General features: G+C 52.1%; 1 protein-coding gene across 2 annotated transcripts; it reads left to right on the top strand.

Annotated features, from left to right (window-relative positions):
* The first annotated feature begins 14,402 nt into the window (after positions 1 to 14,402).
* LOC123092609 (uncharacterized) lies at positions 14,403 to 19,693 on the top strand. 2 transcript variants are annotated; one of them, XM_044514410.1, is made up of 3 exons: positions 14,403 to 14,680; positions 18,641 to 19,242; positions 19,338 to 19,693. In XM_044514410.1, the coding sequence occupies exons 1-3, from the start codon at positions 14,592 to 14,594 to the stop codon at positions 19,403 to 19,405; spliced, it is 759 nt and encodes a 252-aa protein (XP_044370345.1). In that variant the 5' UTR covers positions 14,403 to 14,591; the 3' UTR covers positions 19,406 to 19,693. The 2 variants fall into 2 exon arrangements, with proteins under 2 accessions (XP_044370345.1, XP_044370346.1); XM_044514411.1 differs by having other exon boundaries at positions 14,430 to 14,680; positions 18,647 to 19,242.
* Positions 19,694 to 20,433: the final 740 nt, after the last annotated feature.

Here is a 20,433-nt window from a genome sequence, read left to right as displayed (position 1 = left end):
CACCATTCGGGGTCGCCAGTGGCTCATCATACCCTCCCCCGTAAAGGGAGTGGAGTGCCTTGTGGCACTTCCGCTCAAAGGAAGCGAAGGCGTCGCGCCCGGCCTTCTCGGTCGCGGAAAGGATCTTCTTCCTAGCCTCCAGCTTGGTCGTCTCCTCCGAGACATGCTTGGCATGGGACGACTGGGCCGCGTCTACCTCCTTCTTCAGCTTCTCCAGCCGGCTCCGCTCCGTGCCCTGTTCTTGGGTTGCTTGCTCTAGCTCAGCCTCACGGTCAGCAAGCACGGACTCCCGGGCCAGGATCCCCTCCTCCTGTATCTGGAGCCCGCGCGCCTGGTAGGTCTACTCCTCGCGAAGCTTCTTCAGCTCGGCCTACACCTTGTGATAGCGGCTTTTGGCGGATGCGGCGTCGGCTAGCGCAGCGTCGTGAGCCGTTGTGGCTTTCGTGGCCTGCTCCTTGGCATCCGCGACGGAAGCTTTGGACTGGCTCCAAGCCGTCTTGACGGATGAGTCGGCTCTAATCCACCCCGAGATCAGCTCCAGGCGCCCCGCCGCCGCACGCCCGTCAGCACCCTGAAGATCGTCTCGGAGTCGGTCCAGCGCGGCGTAGGCTTCCTCCAAAGCAACAGGCCTGGCAGAGGAGCCCTGGTCCGCTGGCCCGAGAGCCCGTGGAGGAGGAGCCGATGGCACCTGGACTGGCGCTACCGCGACGTTGGTCGGGGCAGGGGGCTCCAGGGGCTTCGCGCCTTCTGCGGGCGCGTCAGGAGCTGGCACCCTTGGAGTCTGCTGCGCCTTGGGAGCAGTGTACTCCTTCGTCTTCTTTGCCTCGGGGCCCAGCTTGGTCATCAGGGGAGCAACATCATGAGCATGGTATCGCGATGGAAGGTAAGAATGAAGTAAGGTGCTTACTCGTCTTCGGCGATTTACGCCCTTTTCTTGCCCAAGACGGTGCCGCCCCCAAGCTTATGTAGCAAGGGCCTTGCCACGGTTAAAGGCCTGGCCGGGCATGCATTGGGAGACTCTAGAGCAGCGGCAGCATGCGACAAGGCGAGGGTGCTGCCCTGTGGTGGTGCCGGCGTCGTTCCTCCCTTCAGGCCCTCGCGGATCAGCCTTCATAGCAGGGTCCCCCTGGACCTTGTGACGACCCTCGCGGGACGCGAGGACCCCCCGATGAAGCCTTCCCTAGCATCGTCATCATCAGAAAGACCCCGGAGGAGCTCGCTCTGCTGCGGAGGCGAAATCTCCCCCATAACTTCCTCGGTCGCTTCCGAGACTTCCTCCTCCTCCTCCTCGCCCTCGACGGAAACCTCACCAGAGGACACTGCCACTGGGGAGTCGGGAGGCCTGGGCAGCACAAGCCCCCGCTTGTTAAAGATTGGCATGGAAGCGACCAGCACCACCCCATCGTCGCGGCGGTATAACGGAAGGTGGGCCGCCGGAAAGCAGCCTCGATCCTTCCCGAGCAAGACCTGCACAGCCTTGTCCAGCTCCTCATCCGTCAGGTTCCCATGGCGTAGCTGGAGGTCATCTTCTGCGCCTTTGAGGTCCCACATGGGGCGCGAGTGAGCTTGGAGAGGGGCCAGTCGCTGCGTCAGGAACTCACAAATGATCATGGCCCCCGTCAGCGCCACGGGGCCCATGTCTGCCTGCATCTTCTTCAAGACCGGCGCCGCCCAGGGGTCGGTGAGCTTCTCGTGAGACCACTGGGGCAACTTCTCTGGCCGCCCTGTCGGTAGCTCTAGCCGAGCGTGATGGCTCCAGGCGTCTAGGTAGATCCACCTGCGCCGGAAGTCATCCACCTTCTTCTCGGCCTTCATGAGCGCATTATTATCATGGAGCACGATGAAGGAGACGCATCCGAAGCGCTCGTTTGAGCCATGCGTCCGGAGGGAGAAGAAATTGCGAAACAATGCGATGGAGGGCTTCACCCCCATGAAGGCCTCGCAGTAGAAAGCAAAGATCGACAGGAGGAGGACGGAGTTGGGTTGAATATGAAGTGTGTGGATCTGGTAGTGGTCAAGGATGGCGAAGAAGAACCTGGAGAAAGGCGGCACGAGCCCCGCAAAGAGGCTGTGGAGGAAGAAAGGGAAGAACACATCCACCAAGGTTCCTTGCTCAGCAGAGCCGACCGGAAGCTCGATCGCTCCCCCTCGTTCTCACTGCCCGCCATCAGCGGGAGCACAGCGGCGAGGTACTCGACTTCGGTGATGGTTGATGGGCTGAGGGCCGCTTCAACAGCAGGAGCGGCAGGCGCGGCTACGCCGGCAAGCTTCGCCTTCTTCCCTGTCATCGGCAATGAGCTTGGGAGCGAGGAGTTGGTGGATCTGGAGGTGCCCTCGGCAGGAGATGGATGAGATCTAAAGCAAGATGAAGGGAAGGCAATGAAAGCTCGGCTGCGGGAGATGGCCTTTTTGTCAGGCCGCGCCAGTTGCCGAGGCAGCATGGGGAGCAGAGACGCCCACGTCCCATCAAGTGCCATGCGTCGGCTCGGTCTGTAGGCGATTGGGGCCTGCGGCATTCCGCACTTGCCCTTTGGCTTCGCCTTGAAGTGAAGTGCGAGCGTGTCGTGGGCCCGGGGGCTTCTGTCAGTTTTCTGGGAACCAGGGTACCCAGACCTGCCTGCCTGTGGCCTATGGCGTGGCTCCATCGACGGCCAAGTATGGTCCATCTTCATCCACGACAAAACAAGACCCTCGCAAGGGGCCAAGCCTCGCGAGGCGGGCAACATCAAGACCTCCTGAGGGAGCGTCCTCCTCAGGTAGCCTCCTGATGGAGCAGAGATTTCTATGCAAGACCCAGCCTCACGAGGCTGAAATGACATCGGTCATGACGACCAAGGCCAGGCGCGTGCCAGCGGGCATAGTACGGTAGGTTTCCTCTTTGGTGCTAAGGAGGCAAGCGCATGTGTGGAGTCCCAAGGAATCAGCCAAAGGTTGTCATTTGCATGCAACAAGACCATGACCGCCAGGACGGCAGGATGGATGTCATTGCCGAGCCTACCATGATTTCATGGTCAGAAGCTTTGCAGGCAAAGAACGCCTTTCCTCGGGATCATATGTACTTCTTGTCCCCTTTTGTAGGACCTTGAGAAGAGGTGTCTAGAGGGGGGGTGATTAGACACTAAGTATCAAAGTTGCAGTTTTTAACTTCTTTAAGTTTAAGTGGAGTTTAGGCACAAGTTTAACATTCACAATACATAACAAGCAAGCATGCAAAGAGTATATGAGCAGCGGAAAGTAAAACATGCAACTTGCAAGAATGTAAAGGGAAGGGTTTTGGAGGATTCAAACGCAATTGGAGACACAGATGTTTTTGTCGTGGTTCCGATAGGTGGTGCTATCGTACATCCACGTTGATGGAGACTTCAACCCACGAAGGGTAACAGTTGCGCGAGTCCATGGAGGGCTCCACCCACGAAGGGTCCATGAAGAAGCAACCTTGTCTATCCCACCATGGCCGTCGCCCACGAAGGACTTGCCTCACTAGCGGTAGATCTTCACGAAGTAGGCGATCTCCTTGGCCTTACAAACTCCTTGGTTCAACTCCACAATCTTGTCGGAGGCTCCCAAGTGACACCTAGACAATCTAGGAGACACCACTCTCCAAGAAGTTACAAATGGTGCGTTGATGATGAACTCCTTGCTCTTGTGCTTCAAATGATAGTCTCCCCAACACTCAACTCTCTCTCATAGGATTTGGATCTGGTGGAAAGAAGATTTGAGTGGAAAGCAACTTGGGAAGGCTAGAGATCAAGATTCATATGGTAGGAATGGAATATCTTGGCCTCAACACATGAGTAGGTAGTTCTCTCTCAGAAATAGGATGTTGTAAGTGTAGGTTCGTTCTGATGGCTCTCTCCATGAATGAAGAGGAGGTGGAGGGGTATATATAGCCTCCACACAAAATCTAACCATTACACACAACTTGCCAAACTCGGTGTGACTGAATTGATAAACTCGGTCGGACCGATTCAGCAAATCTAGTGACCGTTAGGATTTTCGGTGGGACCGACTTGCAACTCGGTGGGACCGATATGGTTAGGGTTAGGGCATAACATAATCTCGGTGAGACCGATTACACAAACTCGGTGAAACCGATTTTGGTAATTAGCTAACCAGAGAATTGGTCAGGCAAACTCGGTGGGACCGATTTTGGTAATAAGTTAACCAGAGAGTTTGCATTGTAATCTCGGTAGTACCGATTGCTCAAACTCGGTGAGACCGATTTTGGTAATGGACATACACAGAGAGATTACAATCCCATCTCGGTGAGACCGAGATCCCTATCGGTGAGACCGATTTTCCTAGGGTTTGTGGCAGTGGCTATGTCATCTGAACTCGGTGGCGCCGAATAGAAAGAATTGGTGTGGCCGAGTTTGACTTTAGGTTTAGGACATATGTGTGGAAGTGGGAAAGTAGTTGAGGGTTTTGGAGCATATCACTAAGCACTGTGGAGCAATAAACTCATTAAGCAACACCTCATCCCTTCTTGATAGTATTGGCTTTTCCTATAGACTCAATGTGATCTTGGATCACTAAAATGTAAAATGAAGAGTCTTGAGCTTGAAGCTTGAGCCAATCCTTTGTCCTTAGCATCTTGAAGGAGTTCCCACATCCTTTAGTCCATGCCACTCCATTGTTGAACTTATCTGAAACATACTAGATAAAAGTGTTAGTCCAACAAGAGATATGTTGACATTAATTACCAAAACCACCTAGGGAGCACTTGTGCTTTCACCTTTCAAATTTGGCCGTTGTGGGATCCCTCCCCGCCTAAGTTTCCGAGGAAGAGGACCAAGGCCACTATAAATATAGCCTAGCCACACCGTAGAAAGGGATCGGTCCATGAGGTGATCAGCTCACCGAATCCCCAAGAGCTCATCACAAGAACACGCCTCCTGAGGTTGTTCTTCCACTTGTACTAGTTCATCAGCCCCTCGCGAGGCTAATCCACCACAAAGCAGGAGTAGGGTATTACACCCGCAAGGTGGCCTGAACTTGGGTAAATTTCCGTGTATTTCTCCTTCTTGTTCGTCGAGCTAGGTCATGAGAGCAGCAGATCAATCGCCTTGAGAGGTTGAGTTCTTCGCAAACGCCCCTGAGTTCGAACCTTTCTTGGGTCTGCGGAGCCTGAAATCCGACAACTACCACGGGGGGTACTATTCATCCAGCGGCAACCGCCTACACATGGCCTGGGTCCTGTTCATCCACAGCCAATCCAACCAGCTCGACTCACCACATCTCGACTCGTTCTATGTATCACATGCGCGACAGCAACAAGCACTGTTCATCCAGAGGCAACCCAACCGACTAGCTACGTCTCGCACGGGGGTGCGATCGGCTTCAATAAGCAGGAGCAGTGATCGATTGGGTTCAGTTAGCAGCAAAAGGAGTCGGTCGGGTTTAGTTAGTAGCGAAGGGATCAATCAATCGGCTTCAGTACATAGCAGCAGGCGATCGTTCGGGTTCAGTAAAGTGAACGCCTCTTAATCGGGTTCAGCTATAGCAACACGGCTCGCACCGTGTGCGTGTACGAGAGAAACACGCAAACCACACTGCGTTGCTCGGCCCGACCACCCACCATAACCGGAAAATCCGTGAAAAATTCTTCGCCCTCACTTCTACCATGATTTTTTATGTCATGGACGGCCCAAAGAATGTCATGCAGGTGCGTTCCCGGCCCGCCCAGGATGGAAAGCCCATTTTCTGTCATGATTTTTTGTCATAGAAGTAGGAGCCCACCATATCTATGATGATACGTGTTTTTGTCATGATTATCGTCATAGAAGTGTCATAACCATGATAGAATTTTTTTCGTTCGGGCCAAAATGTCATGGATGTGTCTTTTTTTTATAGTACAATTTTAGGGAGTGTGCTTGTAGAAACGGACAAATAGGGGCTAACTGCTGAGTTGCATGCATGCTCGTGCTAGATATTGAACGGCATGCTTGAAATGTTTAAACTAAGGAGGCAATTTTAGGGAGTGTGGTTGTAGAGACAGACAAATAGGGGTTTAAAATGGACATGCCCAAACAATAACTATGCGTGACTAGCGGACGTTTGGGGGGGAGGGGCAAATTTGCCCATCATGGTTCTAGATGCCTTAAATATTGTATAAAGGCAAATAGGTCAAAGTTTGACCAAGTTTGACGAAACAACTATCAACAACCATAATACCACTGGTAAGGTACGCGTGCGTTGCACGTATGAGATTTGGTAACCAAATTATGAATAAATGCCACTTTAGGGCATCCTCAATGCTGATCCTTCAATCGGACACCGTATTTGTCCGTGGATCAGTGGGGAACAATCCTCGAACACTGATGCGGAGCCAGCCATTCAACCTTACCCGCATACATTTCAAAGCGGATTTCAATGAACCGAACGAAATTGATGGAAACTAGATGCTTTTCATATAAATCGAATGAAAACATTTACATTTCAAATATATTTCAGCCTCTCCTACATTTCAAATATATTCTAACCTAGTCTATCACTGGTCGTGGCGGAGTCCGTTTCGCATGAAGCAGCATCGCCCAGAGGTCACGACGGTCAGTGCTGCTCTCCCGTCTGGTCACATCACACCGAATCAATGACGTCCGCTGCATGCTCTGGGCCAGCATAAATGTGACACGAGAAGCAGAGCGCGCGTAGGATAGAAAACGTAGGAGAGGCGGGGTTGGGTAGGTCAGGTTGTCGGGCATGTGTATAGTAGTGACCTGGATGCCCGCAAAGACCCCCCTGGGTTTGCTTTCGCATGGGGGAAAAGACGTCTAGAGCTGCCAGCGGACTGATACAGGACCATGTTGGATGGCAAAATACGCCAGGAGCACACGATCCAGACGTATGCAGACAGTTAAAGGATGCACATTTTTTTCTCGAATATGCATGAGTGTGCATATCATATATTAAAGAAGAAGGGCAAAAGAAATGCCTCCACGATTAGTTACATGAGATACAAAATACTTCACTCCTCACGCCTAGCCCACCTCGCTAACCTACTAAAGAAGGGTGTTACATCCCCTTTTAGTAGGCCGGCCGACACCCAAATTTGACCCTCTAGTCTAATTCTACCAAGAAGCGCCTCACATGACGGCCTCGCTCCGTCGAAGACAATTGCATTCCTATGTTTCCAAAGCTCCCACAAGGTCAGCCCAAGGATGGTTCGCAAATCTTTAGTACTGCCTTTGTTGGTCCCAGACTTATGACACAACCATGACGTGAGAGAGTCGTGCTCCGAAGGCACCCACTCCAGCTTTCCCAAGGCCTGACAGATCTCCGCCCATACCATCCTGGCAAAAACACATGTAAGCAAGATGTGATTGATCGACTCCTCCTCCTGGTCACAAAAGGGGCATGCATCTTGGTGCGGTAGCCCTCGCCTTGCTAGACGATCCGACGTCCAGCATCTATTTTGCAGGGCAAGCCATGTGAAGAACTTGCATTGTGAGGGTGCCCTCGATTTCCAAATGAGATCCGCTGCTGGTGCCACTTCTCTCGCCCAAAATTTTGCTGCATAGGCCGACCGAACCGTAAACTGCCCAGAATCCTCCCAAGACCACGAGAACTCGTCTTGCACTCCTGCCGTAGGCTCCCAAGTGACCACCTCATTCCAAAGTGAGAGGAACTCCTGCAAAGCCTCCATAGCTAGGTTCGGACCCACATCTTGGGCCCAAGCTCCATCCGCCATGGCCTCTCCAACCGTCCGCTTGGAGCGAATCCGCACCAGGATCATGTTGTATATCAAAGGAGCGACCTCCTGGGCCCTTTGGCCATTCAACCAGCGATCCTCCCAGAACAATGCCAAATGACCATCCCATGCGGTACATCGTGTAGCTGCTTTGAAGAGTAGCAGGGATTCTTTGGGGACCTTGATGTTAAACTCCTCCCAAGGCCTGGTATTGTCCGTCCTCTTAAGCCATGGCCACCTCGCTTGCATTGCCACGTTCAACCAGCGCAATTTGGGTAGGCCAAGACCACCAGCCCACTTCGGGGTGCATACTGTCTCCCACGTGACCGCACAGTTTCCACCATTCACCTCCTTCCTTCTACACCACAGAAAACCCCTACAGATCTTGTTCATAGCTGCGATTGTCTTCATGGGCAGATCTAAGGCCATCACCGCATGCAAAGGCATGGCGCAGAGCACGGATTGCAGCAAGGTCAGCCTCCCACTCTTCGGCATCAAGCCCGCTTTCCACTTGGGCAGCTTGTTGGCCATCTGGTCCACGAGGTATTGTAGTTGGGTCGGGGTTTGCTTCTGAAGTGACAAGGGTAGCCCAGGGTATTTGATAGGAAATGATCCCAAAGGGCACCCTAGCATCGTGCATACCATGTTCATTTCCTCCTCGGTGCATCTAATCAGCAGAGCGGCTGATTTGTGCATGTTGATCCGTAAACCTGACGCTTCTCCAAAGACTCCAAAGATGCACTGGCAAACTGCAAGATCCATCGGCAAGGGCTTCACAAAAAGTGCCACACCGTCCGCAAAAATGGACAACCTCTTCCTCATACCCGTCTGTGCTAGAGGCGCAAGGACTCGCCTGTCCACGGCAAGCTCAAACAGTCGCTGCAGGGGCTCCATCGTTAGAATGAGTAACATGGGTGAGATGGGATCGCCTTGCCGCAAACCCTTGCAGTTGAAAATTGTATCACCGGGCTCCCCATTGACCATGATCTTGGTAGATGAAGTAGCAAGGATGCCACAAATCCATGATCGCCACCGCGGCCCGAAGCCCAAGTGTTGCATAATCTCAAGGAGGAAAGACCACCTCACCGAATCAAAGGCCTTTGATATATCAAGATTTAGTAGGACTGAAGGGTTTCTTAGCGCGTTAAGACGACGAGCCGTGCACTGCACCAACATAAAGTTGTTATGCAAGGATCTTACTTTCACAAAAGCACTCTGATGGTTGCCAACCAACCTTGGTAAGTCCACCACAAGCCTACACACCAGAACTTTTTCAAAGATTTTTATGGCCCCATGCACCAGGTTGATAGGCCTAAAATCACTAACATCCAAGGCTCCCTCCTTCTTTGGTAGTAATGTGACAAGGGTTTTATTGATAGCCGTCATGCCCCTCACGTCCCCATTGTAGAAGCAACACAGGGCAGCCATGAAGTCAGCCTTAATGATGCTCCAACAAGTAGCATAAAACCTGCCTGTGAACCCATCCGGCCCCGGGGCCTTGTCCGGGGGCATAGCCTTGATTACCCCTTCCACTTCCTCCATGGTGAACGGCTGCTCTAGGTGTGAGAGGTCAAGCGTTGGCAGATTTAAGGCAGCCAAATTGATGGTGTGCTCCCTCGGGGTCAACGTACCGAAAGCCGCATCATAATAAGAATCCACTGCCGAAGCCACCTCCTCCTGCCCCGTGTAGATTTGGACATTATACCGAACAAACCTAATGAAGTTCTTACGCTGCCTGTGACTAGCTTGTTGGTGAAAAAGCCTTGTGTTTCCATCCCCTTCTCAGAGCTGCAAAAGCCGAGATCTCTGTCTAGCAATGGTTCTCTCAAGGCAACATAACCCAGCAGCTTCTTCTTTAAATAGCCCCTCAACTTCCTTTCACCGTCAGATAGGGTTCTCAATTCCATAGCAATATCCAGCCGCTTAATCGCCTCCATAGCAATGGCTATTTGAAGCTTAACATTTCCTATCCATCGACCACTCCACCTTTGGAGGCTCACGGCAGTAGCTCTGAGCTTATTTTGGAGTGTTAGATACACATTGGATGCAGCCGGGGTCGATGTCCACGCCATATTGACCACCTCCATAAAGCCCTCAGCCTTACACCAGAAGGCCTCAAAATAAAATCTCTTCCTCGTGGAGATGTCCACATTCAGGTCAAGCATCAACGGACAGTGGTCAGAGACTGCTGTACCAAGCGCCGAGAGAAAGAAAGTGGGGTACACCTCGTCCCACTCGTTCGAAACAAAAATATGATCAATCTTCTCCAAGGTCGCATTCCTCCTTTCGTTAGACCACGTGTAACGTCTACCATTAAGGTATAACTCCTTAAGTTCAAACCTGTTTAGTCGAGCATGGAACCTCGCAAGCATCCGCCTATTCACTAGAGCATTGCTCTTATCTTCCTGCTTCGCGATGAGGTTGAAATCCCCAGCGACAAGCCAAGGCCCAGCGTGCAGGTCACGTATGTCCACCAGGTCTTGTAAGAATTCCACTTTGTCACACTCCTCATGCGGCCCGTAGACACAAGTGAGCCACCATGGTTGCTCATCCTCTGGGCATTTCACGAGTGCCGTAACCGTATGGTTCATGAAATGGGGGTTTGATAGTTGGGTGACAGTAGCATCCCAAGCTATCAGGATACCCCCACGTGTTCCTAGAGCTGGCAAGTAAAAGAACTTATCAAATTTATTTCCGAGGCACTGTCGTACAATGATGTCCGAGACATGTTGCAACTTTGTTTCTTGAAGGCACAAAATGGTCGGGCTAGCTGCGTTCACCACCTGGAAGACCGCACTACGCCTAGCAGGCGCGTTGAGGCCCCTAACATTCCACACTATCATCTTGAGGGGATTAGTATTCATCGTCATAGTCAAAGCCTACCATAGCCACCCAACCAACTCCTGCACATGGAGTGGCTCAACCGGTGCCTCCCAACCAAAGAGAGTCAACACCGCCGCGATATGAGCGTCAGAGAGAGGCCGCGAGAAGAGGTCAATGTAAATCCGGAGGGCCTCGTCCGAAATGACCTCCCCCTTATGCGCAAGGCACAACTTACGGATCAACACTTTCTGCGGGTTTGTAGCTCCGTTCTTAGCTATTATTGCACTCCTTCTTGGGGTAGTATCAAGCTTCCTCTTCTTCCTCGGGTTCCGCGCCTTTGCCGCTCCAATGCGCTCCGCCGGCAGCGGGAGCACCGGTGCAATGGACATGCACATCTGCTCCCTAAGCTCATCCACGCAAACATGTAGGGCATCCCTTACCCCAGGCGCGGGCGTACAAGGCTCCGCACCCGGCTGCCCCCCACCCGGCTGCGCAGCGGCACCCACATCGTTTGAATCAACATGCATGGCTCCTCCCACATGAGAGTCCAATCCCCCATCGCAAGTAACAAGCTGCATGGCATCCTCGGTGCCCGAATCCACCTCCGCAACCTGTGCGCCAATCAGCATGGCATCGCCCATACCCGGGTCCACCGCCTCCTTCAGAGCAGCCGCAGTGTGCATGGTTGCCCCCACGTCCAGTTCAGCCTCGTCACGTGGTCTGCATGATGCATGGGTGCAGCTCGCCTCTGATAGGCTGATCTGGAAAGTGTCCCAAGCCTCCACCAACTCGAACCCCACCTTGTCACTCAGGGACAGCTGGCATATGGAGGTGTCCAGAGAACAACCCAACTCCTGTTCCAACGAAAGTGTCTGGGCTTGCTGCAGGATCACCCGATATGACCCAACTTGGACCGACGCGCCAGGAGGCAGCGGATCCGATGTGCACACGCCCTCGGGCCTCTTGTTTTGTCGCCATCGTACCAACTGCACCGAGGGTGGGGAGCCAATGGGTGCAACGCTCACCGCCTGCCCCTTGGGCACAAGGCCCCAACATCCGTACCCTGCGCGGCCACGACACCCGGGCCCGCAGGTGTATCTTCGGCAGGCCCCGCGATTGGCCGCCCTGCCATGGGAGACAAGCCCGGGCCCCCAGCAGTACCCTAAAGGGCGCCAGTGACAGCAGCCACGCGGGTACCACTGTCCTCCTCCACGACCGGATTCAAACCGGTTTGAATCCGCCTGCACCTGCCTACCGGCGGCGCCGCCAGCACCGCCGTGGACGAACCCATCGAACCCGGCAAGCCAACATCATTTCCACCATAGCCCGAAGCACCGCGCCCACCATTGCCACGCGGCCCCCCACCAGACTGCCTGCGCATGGGACCATCATCACCTGACGGCGGCGAAGGCGGCGGCGGTGGTGGCGGTGGCTGCTGCCCACCAGAATCACCATCACCTACCGGATCCTCCAGGACAGAGATCTCAATGGGATACCAGAGAGCACTCGATCTTCCACCAGTTGACATTCCTTGCCCAGCATCCTCCGTCCAGAGAGTGCGCCTCGGCTCGTCAATGAACAGGAGGCGGCGGCGCGGGATTAGCCGCGGCTTGTCCGTGCGCAGCCAGACGCGGAAGTCCGCCATGTCCAGCCGGCGAGCCGTACTGTCGTCCACACCAACGACATAACCAAGCCCACGCAGGATCACACTCGCTGTGCGCTGACACCAAGCATGAGCCGGCACACCCCGCAGCGAGACCGGAACGAGGTAGGGGAGAGGGGCCGCCATGGCCTGCGCCTGCCTGATCCATGGCCGGAGCGAGAGCTCAAACCAAGGGGAAACAGCACGACCTTCCCGCACCATCCGATCCCGGACCGCACCCTCACGGCAGAGCACGAGAAAATCCTCGGGGAAGAAGGCCCGAATGGACATGCCTTCAGGGCCGATGCCGAACGCCTCATGCAGCGCCTTCGCAGCCGAGGCCAAGTCCACCTGCGGCCTTGTGACAGTGATCATGACGAGGACCGCCCTGGCAAGCTCCGCCTCCATCCGGCGAGTGTCTTCGCTCGCTTCCAGGAAGCAGGCATCCACCATACCAACACCATCCATGACCGGCGCGAGGGCCCGACATCCACCATGTCAAACGGCACCAAGAACTCCGGACCCGACGCGATTCCCCCGGACGGCGGCCATGACGCGGACGGCGTGGGCGGCGCGCGCACAATGTCACTCCACAGCCTGACAGCACCAGGAGGCGGCGGGCCGGGCGGTGGCGGCGGTAGGGGGGAGAAAGCGAGCATCTTTGAGGCTCAGCATCGGTCGGCATCTGCTGTCGCAGCGCAGGCGGGGGGCGCGGCGGCTGCTCCACCGGAGAAGGGCTGCGAGGACGAGTGCACCCGCGCGAGATATGCCCCCGCCCACGGCAGCGCACGTAGAAGGGCGGATTGCTGCAGTCCGCCGAGATATGCCCGTCACTGCTGCAATTGTAGCAGCAGTCGTACAGCTCCGACGGCAACCTGGAGGACGGCGGCGGCCGGGAAGCAGGGAGCACACGAGCCCTCCCAGGGCGGCGACGCCGTCGCAGGGGAGGGCCCGGCCCTCCGCGGCCCTAGGACGACGGTGTTCCTTCGTCTGCCAGCCCCCACCAGCCGGAGGAGCAGGAGTAGGAGCAGCGGCGACGCGCGACTGCCCAACCCCGCCGCCCTGGACGAGCGGGCCAAAGGTCGTGCCCAGGACCTGCGGCACGACAATGGTGGACGGAAGCAGCGGCCGCGGGGCAGGAGCAGGTGGGGAAGGCGGCAGATCTGGGCACGGCGGGGACGGAGGCGCGAAGCCGGACTCCGAGGAGAGGGAGCCAGAGAGGGAGACCCTCGAGGCCATGGCGCAGCAGAAAGGGTGCGCGTTTGAGATGCCCTTATATCATGTAAACATGTAAGTTTGAAGTCATATATACATGATATAGATGTTGATCTAATTGTCGTACTTCATCCCATTCACAATCAAATTAACGCTACAAAATATCATAGACTACGTACTAGTATAATGCTACACGAAACTCGTGTGAATATATAGCGCATTTGTCTTTTAGGTGTCTTGTATTGTAGTTTTGAGTAGCTGGTATTGCTCTTCAAAGACAAATAGATCGTATGAACATGTTGTCATTAGCCTTGAACAAAAACGTTATAAATTAATGTGTGGATGACAGTGATTTTAGAAGAAAAGTTTGAAAAAAGTAAGATGGAAGAGTTTAGAACAAATGAGAAGTATCTATGAGGTGAGGTTTGTACATATTGTTCATTGCAAATACTCCCTCTGCCCTAAGATAAGATTTGTGCATTATGCTTAAGCTCAACTAGAAAGTCTTTTAGATTATACATGTATCAGAGTCCAATAGAGTGAATATGGTATCTGACTGGTAGTGCTTGGATTTGCCATATCTACACCGTCTGATTGGCTTCATCCAACAACCAACACTGAGTCATTCACACACTATATAGGGTATAAAAAATATTACCTCCGAAACTAAGTATAGAGGTAGTAGATATTATGAAAATACATGTAATTTTATATTTAATTATACTAATTTGGTATGTAGGTGTCGATAAATTTTTTCATAGCTTGATCAAACATTGTAGATTTGACTTGGAGTTGGAGATAATATTTGTACGCGATTCTTTTCAAGCACCGGGGCATAGAGATCCGTGCTGTTTAGATGGCATATAATTGGAGCCTTTGGATCTGTGATGGTCCGTCGTACTCTCTTCCATTGTTCTCTCGACAGCATGGGCTTCCAGTGCGCGTCACGTGGGTGCCAGGATCTTGCTGCTGTTTTACCTCCGCAGAATGAATGAAAGCACACACCACCAACCAACCAGTGCCCCTCCGACTCCGCAGCATATATCCCGACGCCCGAGACCCGATAGGCATCGCCGAATCGGCGGGGCCCCGGTGACATGGGAAAGGCCGCAGCCAAAACCATCGACGTTGTGCGCAGTCCTTTCTCCTCTCCATTTCCTAAAGCCACACCGCCACTTGAGAAGATACTCCCACACCCCTGTCCTCTGCCCCACTCTGCCTCAAATGGATCACGGCGGAGGTGGTCGTGGGATGGCAGGGGACGAGGCGGCGGCGGCTTCCACCAACCAGAAGACCGAAAGCTTCGGAGGCTGGTGAGTCTGAGTGAGACGCCCTCTTCCTCTCCTCTATCCTGTACCGGCAATCTGTGCTGCCCCGTTGTGCTGATTCGCCTGCCATTAGCTGGAGCTCGTTGATCTGTCCCTATTTGCTGTTCCTTTGCTTCGGTTACCGAGTGAGCACAGAGCTAAGGCAGAGTGTTTGGAGGCGACCCGGGCGAGATACTGAAATTTCCATCGGAGGAAATGGGGGATCGATTACGAGGTTCTGCCACTGTGGCTGATTATAACCGGTGGTCTTGTCTAATCCCAAGTTCAAGCGGAAAGTTAATAAGTGTTTCGCGTGTTTCTTACTGCGTTTTTGGCTTGCTAGTTTGCGTTTAAGCTCGCGATTGAGTGGATTGGAGAAGTGCCGGTGAACTTTGCCAAGAAAATATGTGGGGTTTGTGACGGGGATAGCTGCTTTCTATGATTCTATCCATATGATTAAGGCTAAAATCATTTCAATTAATTTGCAAATTGACGATCTACTGTGTACATTATAGTAATTACATACATATAAATTGATGGTGAAATAAAATTAATTTTAAATTATTTATATCTACAGTTAATATCAACAGTAAACAACCTGCTAACTACCTACTTTTTTTTTTTTGAGATAGCTTACCAGGCTTGCTGCCTGGTTGCTAACTACCTACTAACAGTCCTAAACTTTTCTTCTTTATTTTACACTAGGCCAGCGCAAGGTTAGACAGAATTTGTGTTACGGTGGATAATAAAATACTGCAACACTAATAGGTTGGAGTTAAGCCGGCGTACACTGAAAGAGCTATTAGCATTCCCTGTTGAATGGCCAGCTGATAAGGTTTTCCCTTTCTGGATGTTAGTTAGTATTTTTCTCTGTCTCTTTCATCTTGCTTCACTGGAAAGAGATGCCGGTTGACACTTCGTAGCAGATAGCACCTCCAACTTTATTTCTAAGGTGTTGCGTGCATGTAAATAGGCCTATACTAGGTTGGTCATACACAAGGTTTACACCGGAGAAAGTCAATTTGGTAATTGGGATTAATCGTTCATGGTCTAGATGACATGTTACCACATTGGTATGGTTCGCTGGTCTGCTGTGACAACGCAAATCTTCACCAAAATATCATATTTTTTCTCTTTTTTTGAGAGATTAACCAAAATATCTTGCGTGTATAAGATATTAAGATGTTGGATAGAAATTCATGTAAATATGTAGTGGTGTTGAGGTACATGAAACTTTTTTTTTAGAAAAGGAGGATAAACTCCCGGCCTCTGCATCAATCGATGCATGCAGCCATCTTTATTAATTATTCCACAAAGGTCCGACAAGAACATACATCAATCCACCCGAAGCCATCACTCACACCTGCAAACTCGATTATGTGGAGTGCTCTCACTCCCCATATCTAAAACCGGTGTCGTCGCCGATCCATCCACATAACGTATCGGGACCAACAACCGGTGCAGCCTACCTAAAGCGCACACCACATGCACACGTTTTTGGAGCCGCCATCATCATCGGACCACTGACCCATCTTCAGGAGAGAGATCTTCATCATCCTTGCCAGTCCGGACATCCGTCGACCTCACCACGGCGCCACTGCCCTGAGCTCTCCGTCCAGACGCGAAGACTCTGAAAGATCTGTCGTGCGTAGCGCCTGCCAACTAGGCATGACTCAGCGTAGCACTTGTTGGCCAGACATGACTTGACAGCTCCACCAAAGCTCAGTGCAAGACGAAGCAGCTCCACCTCCTGCCTCTGTCTTCCAGCGCTGCTCCACAAACGATGCTCCCAAGAGAGAAACGACACCGTAGTACCGCCATCATCCGATCTGGAAGACCAGATCCTAGGGTTTTCCCCGAAGCAGCACGAGTGGGTCGACAATAGTTACACGACGATGCCTTCATCAAGGTAATGGCGCAAAACGCCGCCATCGCCCGCCAACGGCTCGGTTTTCACCGGCAACTATGTCTCCCCGACTCAATAGCCGAGAGTAGATGACGATTCTCGAGATCCGACCACCCAGCCGTAGGCCGACCACCTCTGGCGGAAGAGAAGACCACCACCGCTGGCTGCACTGGCCAGAAAAGATCTGACCAGAGGTGCCGCCGACGCGACCACCAGGCCCTCCACGCCGCCGCCGCTGATCCAAAGGCAGATGGCGCGCCACCGCCGCTGCCCGAACAGGGTTGCCCGCCGCACCCGCCGCTCGCGCCGATGCTCCCAAGAGAGAAACGACATCGTAGTACTGCCATCGTCCCATCTGGAAGACCAGATCCTAGGGTTTTCCCCGAAGCAGCACGAGTGGGTCGAGTGGGTCGACAACAGTTACACGACGATGCCTTCATCCAGGTAATGGCGCAAAACGCCGCCATCGCCCGCCAACAGCTCGGTTTTTACCGGCAACTATGTCTCCCCGACTCGTAACCGAGACTAGATGACGAATCTCGAGATCCGACCACCAAGCCGTAGGCCGACCACCTCTGGCGGAAGAGATGACCACCACCGTTGGCTGCACCGGCCAGAACAGATCTGACCGGAGGTGCCGCCAACGCGACCACCAGGCCCTCCACGCCGCCGTCGCCGCCGATCCAAAGGCAGATGGCGCGCCGCCGCCGCCGCCCGAACAGGGTTGGCTGCCGCGCCTGCCACCTCGCCGATGCTCCCAAGAGAGAAATGGCACCGTAGTACCGCCATCGCCCGACCTGGAAGACCAGATCCTAGGGTTTTCCCCGAAGCAGCATGAGTGGGTCTACAGCTGTTACACGACGATGCCTTCATCAAGGTAACGGCGCAAAACGCCACCATCGCCCGCCAACGGCTCGGTTTTCACCGGCAACTATGTCTCCCCGACTCGTAGCCGAGACTAGATGGCGAATCTCGTGATCCGACCACCCAGCCGCAGGCCGTCCACCTCTGGCGTAAGAGATGATCGCCACCGCTGGCTGCACCGGCCAGAACAGATCTGACCCGAGGTGGCGCCGACGCGACCACCAGGCCCTCCACGCCGCCGCCGCCGATCCAAAGGCAGATGGCGCGCCGCAGCCATCGCCGTCGTGCCGATCGGATCGGGCGCGTCTCCATACGATTCGGGGCCCCGCACAACCCCAGAGACGCGGGAGAGAGGCGATGTCCTCCGTCACCGCCGTCAGCCCCGGGCTTAGGCCGGCGGCGGAGGAAGGGGAGGAGGGAGTGCGCGCCGGTGTTTATATTGATGACACGGTCATACTATTCTTCCTCGTGCCGCTGTTGCCGACTGGAGACCCGAGGTACATGAACCTGACGCATGTAGCAACCTAAAATCGTATTGGATAGATATGGATTTTTTTTTCTTTTTGGAATGGGGATTACCCAGCCTCTGCATCATAGGATGCACACAGCCATATAGATATGGATTTGTATGCATGTGAAATTGCCAAGGTGTAGTTCCGATGCCTGCCATTCAGATTTTTCGTATCTCAAACATGCTAGTGTCTTAATGCATAAAACTTATTTAGCCAAAACTGGTTGAAAAGCTGGAATATCATAATACAGCGTAATGCCGGATGCGGTACCTTGATCAGAATTATTGGACATGTTTGGAAATTGGATCATTACAAGAAACTGAAAAGCTAGTGTCGTGGCTGAACGAAATGAGAAAATCATTTGTCAAGTAGGAAAACACTATAGTGCATTTAACTCTGGGCCTCCACCTCACATTGTGAGTTTCATATTGGTTCTGTAAAACTGGTTTCCAGTTTTGCTTGGTAGGAATTTTTTAGAATTCTTAAATAAAGTACCGACCAAAATGGGAGAGTGGGTGTAATGAATCGGACTTGTTTTACTTGTTGCAAGTGCTGATAAATACTCTTGCTTCTCACAGATAGAGAATATTTTGTGTTGGCTATTTGATCGGTTAATGCTTACTGTTATGTGAAAATAAAATTTAGGTTTGTAATAATATCTCATACTATATTGCTGCTGTTTAGTTCCAGCTCCAACAGCGTGAAGAAAATTTACCCCATTGACAGTCCAATTAAGAAAAGAAAGTCACAGTATGACCTCAGTGACACAAGGCTGTCATCGCTGAAATACAAGTTTCAGGACCGACCAACTTCACAGGAGGATGAGACTGCAAGAACAGAAAGCTTAGGAGGTGATGACATTTTCGTCAACAAGAACTGTAATGTGGACATGGTCAATGCTTACAAGGGGTTGGACTCGTGTGAGAATACTCAAAGCCTTTTAGGTGGTTGCATCGAAGTCGACTCCATAAATGGAATCGAGAGCCAGTCTATGAGAAAACGGGCATCTGCATCCAGCAGCTCAAGCAACAACATTTCATCGGACACTTACAGTTCTTTTCATAGCTATGGCACCAAAGAGACTGACAGCTGGGTGAGGCCACACCTGGAGCATGATGGCTCAGGTTTGCTGCTGCAAGCATACGATGATGACATTGAGAAAATCTGCGCTGTGATGAATGAGCTAGCAGGTGGTGGTGTCGATGGTTCTGCTGATCGTATCATGGATGAGACGCTTTACTCGAATGGCGTCGATGATTTCATGATTCTGCCAGCAGGCAAGAATGGTAAGCACTCGCGCATATATTTCTGCTTGCATCTGTTTGCTGCCTATATGTGAATACTATTATACTAACACTGTGCATGTGGCAACCAAAATCAGGGGAGAAGAAGAAGCAGCTAACCATCGACCAAGAATTCGAGCAGTACTTCTCAAAACTCATGCTTTAGCGTGATCGTAACAGAGAATTTGCTGCCTTGAAGTCTTGAAAAAATGTTCTGCGTCCTAACCTATCATGAATGAGCAAATGCCAGTCGAGGCTACCATTGGAGTCAATTCTGTATTTCTTAACCTAAGTCTTGACACTGCAATGTACATATATGTTTCCTTTTCAAAGCCGTACCTTGAGTGGCCATCGACTCCTGGCTTCAAATCTGCCGTGTTTGTGTATATCTTATGAATAATGAAAAATCTGGAATTCTAAGCAGCGTGTTCCTTTCATCTGCTGGTGTTCTGAATGGATCTGTAAGGAAGCCATATTCCAGAATTGGATGTTGAACTATAGATTATGCTATTGGTGATCATCCGCCTGCCTAGACTTGTTGCGAGTGAAAATAGCAGTTACTAGGAAATTATTTGGAAGGTTGAAATGTGTCAATCTTGAATTCTTGACGACATGGCCTATTTGGGAGCGTGCATACCAGCCAGTGTCTTTTATGTCACCATGTATGATGCAGAGTTGTCCTTCGGGAGGGAGAAGGCCAATTTGGCTCCCGGGCTCTGCACCCGCTCTGCACCCGCGCCGACGAAAAAAAATCGAAACAAATACTAGAAAAGTTCAACTTTTTTTTTGTGTGGTAGATAATTTGATGCGTGAGGTTCGCTGAAAATTTCAACTCGTTTGGACATTTGAGCATCTCTCGGCAAAAAAGACAAAATCGGGTCTGTAAAAAAGTGTATTGTTCATGAACTGTTTTGACCCAATTTGTCTTTTTTGCCGAGAGCTGCTCAAATGTTCAAATGAGTTAAAATTTACAGCGGACCTCACGCATCAAATTATCTACTACACAAAAAAATATTGGACTTTTTTGAATTTTTCTAGTATTTGTTTTGATTTTTTTTTCCTGAGCGGGAGCATTTGAGCCCGGGCTCAGACGCGGGTCTTCCTTCGGGAGGGCGAAACCCTAGCTGCCATTGTCCCCACCCTCCTTGTCCTCTCGGCATTCTTTTTTGAGAATTCTCGCACCGTTTATTGATT

The sequence above is a fragment of the Triticum aestivum genome, chromosome 4B (genome assembly GCF_018294505.1).
Source record: "Triticum aestivum cultivar Chinese Spring chromosome 4B, IWGSC CS RefSeq v2.1, whole genome shotgun sequence".
Lineage (NCBI taxonomy): Eukaryota > Viridiplantae > Streptophyta > Magnoliopsida > Poales > Poaceae > Triticum > Triticum aestivum.
This window is presented reverse-complemented; position numbering and strand designations above follow the sequence as displayed.